The sequence below is a fragment of the Arvicola amphibius genome, chromosome 7, assembly GCF_903992535.2.
Source record: "Arvicola amphibius chromosome 7, mArvAmp1.2, whole genome shotgun sequence".
NCBI lineage: Eukaryota > Metazoa > Chordata > Mammalia > Rodentia > Cricetidae > Arvicola > Arvicola amphibius.
The window spans coordinates 52,393,560-52,409,793 of NC_052053.1; the positions used below are offsets into that span (position 1 = coordinate 52,393,560).

The 16,234-nt window shown below is 39.7% G+C and overlaps 1 protein-coding gene across 11 annotated transcripts in view; it reads left to right on the forward strand.

The window, feature by feature from the left end:
* The window catches only part of Mapkap1 (MAPK associated protein 1), a 222,702-nt gene that overhangs the window by 36,468 nt on the left and 170,000 nt on the right, over positions 1–16,234 (forward strand). For all 11 annotated transcript variants that reach the window (XM_038336928.1, XM_038336923.1, XM_038336922.1 and 8 more), the window contains one exon: positions 7,312–7,460. In XM_038336928.1, the coding sequence (XP_038192856.1) occupies positions 7,312–7,460 (149 nt within the window). The remainder of the gene's footprint in view (positions 1–7,311; positions 7,461–16,234) is intronic.

The window sequence follows — 16,234 nt, forward strand, 5'->3', positions numbered from 1 at the left end:
TGAGGGAGAAGAGTCAGAACAGCTTCCAAGCTTGGGGCATCATGGGATTGAGTTGCCACCTAGAAAGGGAAGGGTGGAGATAGATCAACTTGGGAAAGGCTTGAGAACGTGGTTATGGTTGTGTAAAATAAAAATATCTGGTTGACATCGAGTAGGAGAGTCACATGTAAAGTTAGTGTGTATGACTATAATATTAGGACCAGAAATAATTATTTAGGAGTCACCAACATATATATTGGATATTTATTTAAGTCTTCATCTATTTGTGTGTGTGTGTGTGTGTGTGTGTGTGTTTGTGTGCGTATATGTGTGCACATGTGTATCATGTAGCGATCAGTTGAAAATTTTATGCAGACAGTTCCACCTCTATATAGGTTCTGGGGATGTAACTCAGGTCCTCAGGCTTACATGGCAAGTGCCTTTGCATTATCTTGTCCACCTGCCTTATTTGCTCTTTTCTTCTAAGGCACATTTTATATATAGTAGTTTACAGGTATTGAGTATACAGTTTGATGACTCTTAACAAATGCATAGACTTGTGATTAACACCCCAAGCACATGTGAGGGGTTCTGTTGCTCCTCAGAGTTCCCCCTTCTCGTCCTTATGTTCCTCGGAGGAAACCATTTTTCCTGCCTTATATTGCCCCAGTTTAGTTTCACCTCTTGTAGAAGGTGGCTCAGGATGCACATGTAGATGGAGAAAGAGGGCAGGGCCAAGCCCAGAGAACTTTAGTAACCCAGGAAGCTGAGAGGGACTCCTCATGGTGTTTGAGGAGTAGTGGCCTGTGAGAGACTAAAAGCCAGATCAGGTGGAATCCTAGAAAACCAGTGAGAACAGTATTTAAAAGTGAGGAAGTGCAATTATTTCAAAGGCTGCAGAAGGTCTGAAGGACGATTAAAATTGAGCTAGAGTCATGAGAAAGGTGTTTCTTTGTTATGGTTTTTTGTTTGTTTGTTTGATTGGGTGGACGGCACAGCAAGATGATATGGGGAAATTTCAGGAGCAGAGAAATAGACCAGTAACTAGGAAGAAGGGCTTGGGTTTTCTTTGTTTAATGAGCAGTACCGTATATAATGCCAGGACTAACTGAAAGTGGAAGGAAGAATGAAGGAAACATTGAGGAGTGGCAAAAGGGGCATGAGTTTTGTGTACAAGGGAGGAACCAGACTGAGAGAGGGGTTCTTCCACGGTTCGAGGAACAAAGACAGGAAGATGTGCAGGTGAGAGCTTGTTTCCATTTCCCCATGGCACAGAGAGCTAGAGAGGAGGCATTGTCAGATTACAGTGAAAATTAGTCTGAACAGAAGGAGCTAATACATCATTGCCTCACACATAACTCTATTGGAAACACGTTCAGTAAGTTACTCTTGCAATGTAAGTTCTTCAGATATGTGTTGATAGGCTTAATCACTGTTTTGTTACTTTGAAGACACAGCTTGACCAAGGCATTCTTATACAAGAAAGTATTTATGTGGGACTTTCTTATAGTTTCAAAGAGTTAGTCCATGATCATTGTGGCAGGAAACAGACATGCATGGTGCTGGAGAAGTAGCTGGGGACTTCACATGCTGAACCAGGCAGCACACAGAGGGGGGACATGGGGAAGACAGGGAGGGAGGGATGGTTGTTCAGGCCAACAGACACTGGGAATGGTGTGGGCTTTTGAAACCTCAAAGCCTACCCCTAGTGACACATCCCCTTCCACAAGGCCACACTCCCTAATCCTTTTGAAACAGTTCCACTAACTGGGGACTAAGCATTCAAACATAGGAGCTTAAGGGGACCATTTTCATTTAGATTACCACAGGTAGGTTAAGTGTGTTTATATGCCCAGAATCCAGTGTGTTTAGAGTTTGATCTTCTAACCCCAACCTCCAAGCCCAGTTCTGCTTTCCATGGTTTTAGTTACCTGTGATCAACATTAGGTCTGACAATTTTAAGTTGGAAGACTTAGAACTAAGCAATTTGTCAATTTAAATAACCTATTACAGGATGTTATTATAATTTTAAAAAAATATTAATTTTTTTACTGTTACTGTTTATAAGTTAAAGTTTATCATCAGTTTCTGTGTGTAGGAAAAACTGTATAGCCATGCACACTTAGCCATTTGAGATACATTCACAGACTTATGGCTGGCAGTTTTGTTTGGTGAGAGTATAATCATAGGAAGTCTGGCACAAGCTAGGATGGTTAAGATGCCACTAGCTCATGCAGTTTTATGGAAATAGTGCCATACATGTAGCCCATCTTTGACTGGAAATAGCAGTATGAGTATATTTGCAGGGATGGCATTCTCTGGGGCTTTGGAACCTGTCCCCTGTGTAGTGGGCACTTTGCCATCCAACGCATGCACTAACTCTGTAGAGATGCAGTTGATGAATTTTCTTCATCAGCCTGTTGATAAGCTGATGTAGTTTTAAAAAGTTGTAAAGTGACCATTGGAGGGTTCTGTTTTCTCTTGATTTAATTTGACATTGTTGAAAAGTTGAATGGGGTTGAACCTGTTGATTACAGATTTAAAAATCTGAGATTGACTTACGTAAAAGTTTGTGGACAGTTTCTAATATTTATGAAATGAAAAAGTATGATTGTGGGCAGATTTTTCTTTGACTGCTAGCTCGCAAATAATGACATAGAGACTTCTTATTAATTATGAAACCTTGGCATTTAAGTTAGATTTGTTCCCAACTAGCTCTTATAAATTAATCTCTTTATATTAATCTATAGTCTGTCACATGGTATTACCTTTCTTTTTTCTTACACATCCTGTTTCCTATATCTGTCTGTTTGGCGACTCTGCCTTCCTAGATTCCTCCTCCTCTTCCTTCTCTCCCCAGAAATCCTGTTTGTACGTCCTGCTTAGCTAGTGCCCACTCAGCTTTTTATTACACAAGTCACAGCAACACATTTTCACAGTGTACAAATATCTCACATTTCCCCTCTTTTTGTCTAAATAGAAAGGAAAGATTTTCTCTATAATATAGTAAAAGTATATACAATAAGAATAATTATCAGGTAGAAATCACATTCACATTGTTTAGTCCATATGTATTTGGCAAATTCAGAAAAAGTACTGTATTATCTGTCCTATCGTAGTGAGTCCAAAGTTTTATACCTAAACCACTTTCTAACTTGTATATCATAACTTGTATTACCATCCTAAAAGTATCTTTTTTGACCTTAAAATTTCTTCTTAGATAAACAACTTAAACTTTTATGTTTCTCAACCTTAAAAACTACATCTTTTATGTAAGTTTCTTTTCTGAATTTGGTAATAAGGAAAAGTATAACAATAAATATCTCTTCTTCAACTCCATTAGAGACCCAATATGGAGATAACACTTTTTGTTTACTCAGATAATATTGAGCAAACAACCTCTAAAACTATAGAAATGACAGATGTCTGGCTGCCTGTTTCCTGGCTGACAGTTACCCAAATTTCCTTTGTAGCACTGGAACATCCATCCTTGGTCTACAGACCTAGAGTATCTGACAGACTTTTCTGTGATGCATATATTTTGACTGTTCTACCTTGTCTTGGCAAAAGTAGGTAGTTGTTTCCTTTTGTGTACTGTTTGTCCAGTTTGGACAGCATATTGTCAGCAGTTCAGCTGAGGCAAGGTCTGTTTCTTGCTCAGTGGCTTACTTTGCCACAGTAAAAGCAAACTTCATATGGAGGTTCTTTGATGCCCATCATCCTTTTTTGCAGTAAATTGGTGCTACCAGGAGCAGACATGTCTCACTGTCTTGAAAAGCCATATTATTAAAATGCGATAAGTGCCATATTCTGTAGGTCTTTGAAGTGTTTGAAGATCATCTATCTAAAATATGTTTCTGTATGACCTTAAAAACATACCTAACATGACTACAAGTTTGATTGTTATAGATGACTATTAACCTACAGTTCTTAATTATCCTAAGTGGTTTATAATAGTAACTTTTAAGGACTAGAACTTTATGTCACAGTTTTAAATGAGCAGCATAGGCACAATACCTTAAAAAAAGAGTAGAAACATATGTAAAGTATAACAAAAATAGCCTTAAATTTGTATCAATATACAAAAATCCATACCAGTGTAAAATATTTGAGACTAGTGGTTATTCAGAAGTAGACTCAACAATCTACCCTTTTATTCCATCATTCTATATCCCCACTTTTTCCCTTCAGAAAGAGATTCCTGAATCTAATTTTCAGTTTTTTCCTGGTCATTACCAGTAGCAACTTGTAACCAACCCCTCTAAATGATGACAAACATCCAGAACACACTGAATGACCAAAAACCACCCACCCTACTCTTGGGAATGTGGGCATCATGTTCTCTAGACTACTTCCTGTTATCTGGGGTCTATGGCATCTTTAGAGGACCCTGGGAAGATTGAGATAATGGTCAAGTCCTGGGAGAGTTATTAATTGCCCAGTCTCAGTGTGATGGGAAAGTGCAAGGCTTATCTGAAGTTTTAACTGGATAGTCTGAGGCTAGACTATCTCAGCTATCAGCTCTGAAGTTGTTCTGGATATATAATTCTGAGAAAACTGCAACAGAAGCATTTTGAGAGGCTAGATCACCTGGGCTATTTGTCTTGATTGTTGTCTAGTCCTTTTTTTTTTTCTGAAAACACATAAATTTTTAAAGGATACATACACATACTAACAGAAGTATGGAATATGTAATGTGTACAAGTCTGCCAAAGATGAAAGAATGGCATGTAATAATAAGTCATGAGGATTCTGTGGCCAACAATATTTATCATGTTTCATCTGGTCTCAGAGCTGTTCCCATAGTGTAGGGATCAGCATGTATGTCACTGTCCTGTCTTTGGTAGTCTTTCTTGGTTTCTTTTTTCATGTCCGTGGTCAAGATTTTTCAGGAGGTCTGCTCCATTCAAATGATCTTCATTAATTTTGAAGAGAACTGTAACTTTTGTTTCCGTGTAAACAAAGGCATAACCTTTCCTCCAATGGAAAGTATTTTTTGACTTCCATTCTGAAGTGAAGACGTTCTTAAAATATATAGGTTGGTTTAATTTAGCAGTTTCCATAATCCAGTGTCTCTTAGCAGCTGTTCTTTTTTGGTCATTAGCATTTAGGAAATTCAAAGTCAGCAAAGCACTATACAGGATACCCTGTGTATTTCCCATCTTTATGTGGCTTTTTCCTTTTATATTGCTTTACTTTTTCTTTAAAGACTTTATTATTTTTAAGCCTTATTTTTCTATAACTGTCTATAAACCTTTTCCTTTCTTCAGCATCTAAGCACATTTTTAAGCATACTATATCTCTTCAGAGGTTTTCTTCATCAGGACCTGACTTTCTGCATGTTTGCAGTGTTCTCTGACTGCTTGAGTCAAATTTTAAACGGCTAAGTGTAGCAGACTTTTTTTCACCACCAACCAGCCTTTAGATCATGGCACAGAGACTATTAATTATGAATGCTCCACCTTAGCTTAGGCTTGTTTCTAACTAGCTGTTATAACTTAAATTAACCTGTAACCCATTTCTTTTAATCTACACATTGTTATGTACTTGTGGCTTTTACCTCTCCTCCTTTATATCCTACTTTCTCTGCACCCAACTGATGACTCTACCTTTCTTCTTCCTCGAGATTGCTCTGTCCCAGTCCTGCCTAACCTCCTATATAGTCTTGCCTAACTATTGGCCATTCAACTCTTTATTTAACCAGTCATAGTGGCACATCTTCATACAGTTTAAAGGAATATTCCACAACAGCTAAGTGGTAACTAGGCCCTCCACCTGTGTGGCTCTGTTTAGCAGATGGCCTGGCAGCTGATTCCACCCCCTTATTGGTGAGATTGGAGACTCATGCCTGCAGGCACAGCCTGGTGCCAGTCTGTCTGCCCAGCTCTGGGAAGTTTCTGGGTTCACGCTATGGTAGGCAGTTCTACCTGATCTCTCGCCATTGAGTAGTACTCTGCCCCATGCTCATAAACCCCATTCAAGTGTTCGGATGCAGGGGCTCTCAAAAGAGCCGTGCCTGTGTATGCTGCAAGCACCTTGCCTACGTGGAACTTTTCTCTTTTTCAGCTTTCTCAGTCCCTATGTGGATTTATATGCCTCAAGTTGGATACCAAATGTAGGCAGATTTTTCTTTTGGCCACCAGCTCACAAATAACATAGACTTCTTATTAATTATGAAAGTTTGGCTTTTAGCTTAGACTTATTCCCAACTAGCTCTTAAAGCTTAAGTTGACCCATTTATATTAATCTGTCGCATGGCATTACCTTTTTCATCTTGCACCTCCTGTTTCTTCTGTGTCTGGCTGGTGACCCCACCCTCCTAGATTCCTCTTTTTCCGACTTTCCCAGAAATCCTGCTTATACTCCCTGCCTAGCGATTGTCTGTTTAGCTTTTTATAACATCAATCACAGCAATACTGCTTCCCACAGTGTACAGATATTCCACAACATATGATGGTCCCCATGTACTTGCCATCTACTTACCACTTTGTTGGATGTTCAGGTGAATTTAGAGAACTAAATGATCTTCGTGAAGATGTGGAACTGTCTTGATGCAGTGATAAATAAGAACTGAAGATTCTGATTTGATATGATTTATTTTTAATTACTTCAATCATTATTCACTAATTTATGCAGCAAGTTTTATTGAGTATGTGATGTGTTCATTTGTGTCTCCATTAGTGTCGATCCCAGTCCTGGGGTTTACCTGGTTGCTTGAGTTAGGCCTAACCAGAATATTCCAAGCTAGTTTTTCATGTTGACTGAATTGGTAGTACTACCACCCTCTTCACAGGCTTGTAACAAAGATTTAATAAGCTGTGTTGGCATGCACAACGAATGCTAATTCTTTGTTTCTCTTTTTCCTTATGTCTGTTTTCTCAAGATTTTATGCTGGGTGCCATTGGAAAGTGGGAAAGGACCTTGCCCTTAACAATCTGGAAGTCTAAAATCATATAGTAGTAGGGCATGAGAGAGCTTGCTGAGGTTTTCCAGGTTGACACACCCAGAGAGGTGGAATTCAGTGTCTGGTATCATATAGCAGTGGCTGCTGCTGAGGCCAGGGTACCCAGCTGTGAACACTCTCCTTAGGATGGCTGTTCTGCGGCAGTGACTCTTGCCTTCGATAGTCCAGGCTGTGTGTCTCTATGTGCACTCTTCTCTTGCTGTGCACATACCCTCAAGTGTGTGTGGGAGTTCCGTTTACATCAGCCCCAGTATCTTCCTTCACATGCCGTCTTTAGGATCCAGAGGAAGACTTTAGGAAAAGTGGACAAATTGTCTTCTGTACATAGTGACAAAGATTTTTTTTTTTTTTATCCTTTTCTATCTCAGCCCAGGAGTTAAAGTCACTGTTTGAAAAAAAATCCCTCAAAGAGAAGCCTCCAAGTTCGGGCAAGCAGTCCATATTGTCTGTACGCCTGGAGCAGTGTCCTCTGCAGCTGAATAACCCCTTTAATGAGTATTCCAAGTTTGATGGCAAGGTAAGTTTAAAATAAAGAGGCTGTGTCCCTTTTACTGAGACAGAGGGACTTGTTGGTATCATCATGATCATCATTATTATTAGATTTAGGTTTTAAAAGTGCCTCAGTATTGTAGAACACCACATTTCCTAAGACCTTAGATATAAAGGTAAGAACATAGGCCCATTGTTTCCATAGTAATATTTAGGAGGGCTAACACAAAAGTCTTGAGTGCTCTCTCATTCTTTTCTTCTCTGTACTTACAGTCTAGGACTGCTTCAATTCTCCTAGATAACATATTTTTGCACACATATAATTATATATATTAAGCTGAGTGTGGTGGTACAGACCTGCAGCCCTAACACTTAGTGTGCCAGAGCAAAGGATGGTGAGTTTGAAGCCAGCCTGTGCTACATAGCAAGAACTTGTCTCTCAAACCCAATAAAAAATACGTCTCTCTTTCTCTCTAATGTATATAATCTACAATGCATATAGGTGGGTAGGAGCAAAGGGAGGTCTGTGTGTACCTATTTATTTACTTGTTCATCACCTTGTACTTGAGAGTTTGGGCTGGGTGGATTGATTAAGCAGTTGTGTTGGGAAAGACTTAGAAGTGGCTCTGGGAGGTGGTTTGCATTGTCCTGTCTGCTGTCCACAACTATAGAAATTGTGAGGTCTCCCTTCAGAATTCCAGGCCATTGCATTTTGGTCTTTCACTGGTGGGGGTCTTGTTGGATGCTGCCAGGGTGGGTGGCTTTTATTTTTCCCATTTGTAGTAACAGTTTCCTTTTATAAAATTAAAGTATGTATATTTTCCTTCTAGAAAAATGGCCACTGTTTCAGGAGGAGCCTGGTACTGTAATGAGCCTCAGTTCTGAGCTGAGCAGAGCCCTTTTTAGGAGACAGTTGATTTTTTAATTTATTACCACTGTGTTCACTGCCTGGCAGTCGTGTGGGGGTGCTGAGTGATAGTTTGCTGCCTCGAGGGGTCATATGCAGTTTATCTTATTTCAACACTGTTGCAATTAATAAGTGGCAGTGCTTTGCACATGTTTGCATTTTCTCCTCACACGCTAGTTTGTCAGTTATCATTGGGCAAAGAGAGCTTCCTCTCTGGAAAGATCTTATCTTAGACTCTTCTGGATTCCATAGGTGGGAGTCAGCAAGTAGTCATTGGCAGTAAGGCTGTTGCTGTCAATGAGGGTGGACAACAGGAACCAGAAACAAAACACATTAGTAACATACTGGCCCTCAGACACTCAAGAGCTCCTCCAGAAAACTCCCAGAGCACTGTCGGCCACTTCCAGGTTGCATTGCTCTGAACGTGTCTTTAGTCAACCCAGCTATGCAGTGCTGTGGAATGTAGGGAAAAGAAGGCGGGCTCCCCAGGACCCTGGACTGTCTCCAGCTGCACTGCAGAGGATTCATTTAGGTGTGTGAGAAGCTAGCCTCAGCTGGGACATGGCTGGAAGTTACTTGCCTTTGTAGCTGGTATAGTCTCATTGTTGAATGATGAAGTTGATAGAATAATTAATATGTGAATCCATGCCAACAAACAGCTCAGACTGTAAAAAACAATTCTTTCTAGAATTTCCCTTTTACCATTAGCTTGGGTTTGGATTTGTCTGAGAGTTGTGAACATTGTGTGGTAAATGTAGTTAACTTCTGAAGCCTGGGAAGACAATAAAAACAATTTTACAAAAGCCATTTTCTCAGTCCTACCAGCATTTTTTGTTAAATGTGTGTTTACATTTAAGTTGCCCTATGCTTTATCTTTGTGAACCTTTTGATAATCTATAGAGAGTGAGCATTGATTAAGAAGGATTTATACATCAATAAGTCTATCTCACAATGCCTGCTATTTTATTATTACCCCATATATTACAATGCTAAAATACAATTAAACCCTTGTTTTCATCTATTATTTAAAAATGATGCATTTGGCAGATACAAAATGAAAGTGGCTAATATTTGAAAGATGTTGTACAGTACATATTAAATCAGTCTTTATCTTTGTGAAAGGCATCAATATGATAGTCAATGGCATCTCAGTGATTAATAGAGAATTATACTTGAGTCAAGCCTTTTTGTAACCTAGAAATTAAAATGACTATTCAAATAACACCTCAAAATGATCAAATTAGCATTTTGTGATTGCATAATAATGGGATTGTAGTAGTGCTAACAGTGCCATGGCTGCCTCCAGAGTTGAGATTGTGTCAACCCCCAGATAATAAAGCCTTTCTGTGCCAGTCGACTTTAATCATTTCCAGATTGATTCTTCCTGTAAATCATTTGACATTCAGTACTAAATTTTTGTTACTGTTGTAACTTAAAATTATTTTACTTATATTCAGCTCATATTTAAGAAATGAAATGAATAGTTTGTCTTAATGATTTGTTATCTTGTTATTGGGACTACATGATTTTGCCTCAAATATAAGGGTTTTCCATGTATTTAAATACTATATGTAATATACCTACATGTATACACACACACACACATATATAATGTATGTATGTATTTGCAAAGAATTTTTAAGACCACTAAAACCTATTCTGTATTTTGTTTTGTTTTTCTTTTTACAAATATTCATGGATGCTCTCCTTGGGAGTAGTGCTTGCCTTATTTACATAATTAACTGAGTTGCTTAGGTCTCTTGGGCAAATGGTACATAATTGGGGAGAGAAGGGGACAGGAAGAGTTTGGGGTCTAATTAAATATGCTAAAAACCTACTTAATTATGTATTTCCTCAAGAGACTAGTGGCTGTGCAGTCCTCCTTAAGATGTTACTGTGTTGGCTTGGAAGAAAGGATTTGTTTTAGGTATGGAACAACCGTCTCATGGTAGTTATGCAAGCATAGCTAGTGTCTTTAACAATTTTGCAGACTTGGGTCATTGGTTTTAGTGAGCCTAAGGGTGAGTATCTCTTTGAAGTTTTCCTAAATTAAAGTATTTTCAAATTATTTTTGGTTCCTATAGTTGGCTAATAATTTATTAAAAAATATTTTGGGGGTTAATATATTTTTAGAGCATGGAATTGGGAGATTTGTACTTGGTTAGGATTTTTTTGTTAGTTTGGAGGGAGGGACGTGTCAGGCTTATACTGTTTATAATATTTCTTTGGCAAATAGATGATGCTGTCTGACTTGGTTTGAATCCTGAGCATTTGAGGGAAGTTCAAGGCAGACTGCGAGGAGCTGTAGGTAATGTTTGTCTGAAGAGGTCCAATCCAGCTCAGCATCTGCATGAAGTCTTTTTTGTTTATTGGCGGGTATGTGGGGGTGAAAGGAGAGGAACTTCTTGAGTGTGGACGCCAGGCCTCCTGTCTACCAGACAGCCATTCTACCACTAAGCTATAGCCACTGTTAGAAACAACCTCTGAGAAAGCTTTTTCATAAAACACAGCCTCTGGTGTAGGTTGAGGTCAGAAACTTTCTGCTCCAGTTCTGATTTTACTCTGTGGAGAAGTGGACTGTGCTTCCAGATGCTTGAAGATGATGAAGGTGGGCTCTGGGCTGGGGGCAGGCACTGGATTAAGTTCCCTGGAGATGCTGTGTCATGCCCCACCACGGTGTTGGAGATTGGCCCAGGCCAGGGTCTCTTACTCATGCATGCTAAGCAAATGGTCGACCACTGGGCTGAATCCCAAGCTCCAACTTTTTGTTTAGAGATGTGGACTAAGGCAGGTGTGGTGGCACACCCCTTTAACCCCAGTACTCAGGAGGTGGGCAGTGGATACTCACCATCACAGTTCCTTATATATTTACATATTTGTTTACTTATTTATTTGGAAGATAATAGCTACTAAAAATTAATCAGAAAGATAGTTGGGCATTAGCAATTGCTGGGCAGTGGTAATAAAACATTAGGTATCCTACCTAGTGTGACATAGCTAAATACTATTCCCCAAATGTGAGGTGGGTGTTTGCCTTGACAAGGGTTTAAAAAGCAAAAGAGGTCTGGTTCCCACCAACAGCTGAGACTTTGATTGTGTTAACTTGTTAGAAAGTAGCCACTCCTCCAGTAGAAACTGAACAGGAAACTGCAGAGTGTGGGGGAGGGGATAATTCACGAGTGCTAATTGCTTGGCTGTTAATTTTCATAAGTGTTGATAGAAGCAGTTCCTTAAATTAAACTTTGTTTAAAATGTATCAGGGGAAATATTCCACAATGTCGAGCCTGAAGTGAAAATTAATATGAATGCCGTGGCAATTAACACATACTGGTTAATAGCTTTTAGCAGCATTTTGGGATGATAGTCCTTAAATACATTTTTGCATGCTGCTCTTGTTCAGCATTGTTCTAGTCGGATGTCTGGATAATTATGAACCAATGTTTCCTACAATCAATGGCATTAAATAGCTCTCTTCAAAGAAAGTCACTTGAAACTTTTACAGGAAAGAATGATGTCACAAGGAAATGTTATACACTTCGAAAAGGTCAATGAATTGAAGCCATGTATTTAAAAAATAGCTGGATTAGCCAGATGGTTTAGTGGTTAGTGATTAAGAGCTCTGGCTGTGCTGGGTGGTGGTAGTGCACACTTTTAACTAAGCATTTGGGAGGCAGAGGCAGGCAAATCTCAGTGAGTTCCAGGACTGCCAGAACTTTTATATAGAGAAACCTTGTCTTGGGGCCAGGGCAGGGTAGGGTGGAGAATAAAGCTGTTTCGGCCTATGACAGGCAGGGCAGAATATAGCCAGGCTGGAAGATTTATAGAGAAAGAGTAGGCAGAGTCAAGGAGACGCCATGTAGCTGCTGAAAGAAACGGACATGCTGGAACAAACCTGCCTGGTAAGCCAGAGCCTTGTGGCAATACACAGATTAATAGAAATGGATTAATTTAGATGTAAGAGTTACTTAATAAGAAGCCTGAACTAAAAAGCCAAACAGTGTTGTAATTAATATATTTTCTGTGTGATTATTTGGGTCTGAAGAGTTGGGAAATGAAAGAGCAGTCTCTGCTTACATTGTCTGCTTTTGCAGAGAAACTGAGGACCAAGTTTCCATTTTTAGTACCCATATGGCAGCTTACAACCATCCATATCTTCAGTTTCTGGAGTGCACATCTATAAATGCATGTAAAATGCCCATATGCATAAAATAAAAATAAATGCTAAGAACAAAAACAGCCATAGAATAAAGTGCTTCTCATCTGAACTTGGAAAACTTGCTATTATCATGGGAATGAGTCCTTCTAATATTTTAAATTATTTTAGCTTCATAATATGTTCTAAAGTCATGATTGTTTAGGTGTTTAGTGTTGGCTGTCCTTTTCTTCAACAGTGGCCTTAATTAAGAGCCTCCTGTCTTTCTTCCTCTATCTGCCCAAAGTAGCAAGCCCACCTCCCTCTCCGCCCCCCAGGAAATAGAGTAGCTGAGAATGCAGTTGGCTGCATTGTTGTTCTTTTCTCACACGCAAATATACGGTGACTTAGGGGGTTTTGTTTAGGAGGCATCTTGCTATTTCACTGACTTTATTCTGCACTCTATCTATCAGTCTATCTGTCTATCTAGCTATCATCTATCTATCTGTCAAGTATCTACCTATTTATTTATTTTTTGAGGCATGTTCTCTTTTTCTGGCAGTCCTGAAACTTACTGTATAGACTAGGTTGACCTTGAACAGAAATCCACCTGCCTCTGTCTTCTGAGTGCTGAGAGTAAAGATATGCTATCACACCTGGCTTTACATACTATTTTAAAGAAATAATGAAGAATAAAGCACCAGCATGACAGCCGTGACTGTTCACTTGGCTTATTCCTGTGATTGTATTTTGCCAGCCTTCCTCTTTATAGACAGAATTTGTTAGTCTATTCCTTAAACAAGGTGTCAGTTATTCACTACCTTTCCTGCTTAATGGTGTAATGATACTTTCATAGGAATCAGCTTCAGTAGTCATCTTTTGATGAGATATTTTCAATTTATCATTTTCCTGCCTCAGTCTCTCAAGTACTGGGCATATAGTCATGAGCCTCCATGCTTGTGCTTATGTTCATAAAACAAAGTTAATAATAGACTACAGTATTGTGAGGATTCAGTGGAGATGGTGTGTGCCTAGCAAAGTGCCTGATCATGGCTGGTGCTAAGAGATGCTTAGTTTACTTCCCCATGCCTTATTGCCTTTCATCATTGTCTGTGTACAGATTCTAGTATGTAGCAGTCTGGATAGTGGTGAGCACGTAGACCTGACTTCTGATCTGATAGGAGTATCATACCTGACTCATACTATAGCCACCAGTACAACAAGGAGCTGTATTTCTGTAGGGTTGTCTTAATAAAGGGCAAAGGCAGGTTTGTACAGATGATGTAAGGAAGACAGCTTTCAGGTTGGAACTCCGGGGTTAAGGTAGCAGGAGGTGTAAGGTGAGACTACTGAGTAAGGCAGTGGGTGGCTGAGCTCTTTAACCTAGGAGCACTGAGAAGTCTTGAACAGGTTCAGATGGAGCCATGAGGTAAGCTGATTGTGGGGGGAGGGATGGGGCTGTTTTGTTAAAGCCCGTGTGCCAAGCAGGTGTTCTGCCACTGAGCCTTATAACCACAGCCCTTCAGATTTGTGTATCCAAGTGGTCAATAGCATATACTTGAGCAGGGTCTGTGAGGATAAAGAGACCAGTCAAGAATAATTTCACTATGACGAGAGGTGAGTGGGCACGGGTAATGGGCTTAATTTACAATGGAATTGGACTAGGCAAATTCAAATTATATCTCATATATAAAAATGCTTAGACTTGATGGTTAGTGTATAGGGAGGTAGAGCTATATCACTTAAGAAAATATGTTGATAGTAATTCTTAAAGGGTAGTGAACTAAGAAGTTCAGCATGAATATGTTTCTGGCCTATCAAGGTTACTGTTGAAACACTACCATCTCCTGAATTCATTACCAGGTTAGTAGAGGAAGTCTGGCTGGAATGTATTCTTAGCTTTGAGGTACCAAGGAAAGCCTGGGAAACAGCCCTTACTTGTAAGAGTGCTGACAGTTGATGATGACCATTCTTGCTCAGCATGAATTGCAGGAGATTTTCTTGTTCCTCAAAGATCTAGGCCTTGACTTACTAATGTGAACATACTAATGCCAGCTTCAGATCCCCAGCCAGAACAGAATCCAGAGAGCTCAGTTGACGCTCTTTCTGTCTAGGTGTTCCAGCTTGAACTTGTTGGCTCAGGTGACATTTCTTCCTCAGCTTCCTACTGCACACACATTAATATGTGTTAATTAGGCATGCACTACTGCGCTCTGATTAATTTTCATTCTTTAATTTTTTATTTTTATATTTTATATTTTGAGATTATACTATAATCACATTGCTGTCCCCCTCACCCTTTTTTTTTGGCTTTTTGAGACAGGTTTTTCTGTGTATCCTTGGCTGTCCTAGAACTTAATTTGTAGACCAGGCTGGCCTCAAACTCAAAAAATCCACTTGACTTTGCCTCCTGAGTGCTGGCAATAGAGGCATGCACCACTACAACTGGATAGTTTTCTTTATGTTAACAAAAGTTGAGTTCTAGGGCCAGAAGATCATGTGTTAATAGGAGCAAAGATGTGTAAGCTGTGACTGTGCCATTCTTTTCTCTGGGGTCTTTACATGTCATTTCTTACCTGTGAGCCTTGGTTTCTGCCTGTTTGTAAGATTCGATAGTTCCCTGTGATGGACAGTAGTATCGTGTAGAAGATTGTAAATGAGAAATCTTGAACTCTTTATACTCTGGTATGTGGCGTGTGCTGTGTGTTGTGGTTCATAGTTTATTGTCTTGTTTTACAGATGAGGACATAGCCTGAGAGAGGATACCACAGTAGTACATGGCAGAGCTGAATAAATTCCCTTTTTTTTCAGTTCAGTGTCATGGCTATACTTTGCTTTTCTACATCATTAGGAAGGGAAAAAAACAGTTTATATTTGAAAATTTTCTAAATTTAAAAGCAAAATTTTTCTTCACCAATGAACTAGAAATCTGACAGACCAGTTTAGGTATTATTGTTAGTTGTGTGGTTGGATTAAGTTATTGTCTTTGTAAGTTTCAGAACTCTCACAGGTAAGAAGGGAATATTAAGATTGGGGCTGGTTTGGGAGAATGCTCACATAAATTCCAGTGTTTGCTCCACCAGCTTGTCTCTTTCCCTTGATCTCCCTGGTGTGCTGAGCAGAATCCTCCTTCGCCTCTCACTGCCCACCTACCTGTCCAGTCCCGCAAGTGACTGACTTAACAACCCCCCTGAATTGGTTCATTTTAAACATTGCCTATCAGCTTTGCCAATAAGATATAGCTAACCCCATGGAGGAACTTGAACTTGATAGTAATGTGGCCAGTAAGTGAAGGAGCCTCCTCCACCTTCCAATCTGGAAATGGAATCCAGGGTCTTGTGTGTGTTACCACTGAGCTACATCCCCAGCCTTAGAAATAGTCTTTACTTTCAGAACTATACTCATTGCCAGGGACCCTGATAGTGGCTTGTGACTTCGAGTGCATCAGAATAAGAGAGGAATAGACCCATGAATAACAAACTGTAGGGTAACACGATAAGCCTGTAGTAGAGACTGACTGGGAGGATCCTGAGGTGCGAGGACAGCAGTGGTGAACAGCAGGCACAGGCTGTCTGAGTTTCTGTTGTATATTCCTAGAGAGCAGAGGCTCAGTTTCGTTCACTCTTGCAATGAAGCCCAGAATGGCATTCTCCACACATAAATATAGAAAATTTTAAATGGTGCTAGTAAATTTCAGATATCAGTACTTTTTGAGGCCTGCAGCTCTAAGGACCCAACCTGAGAGCTGTGTTCTGCTAGCATC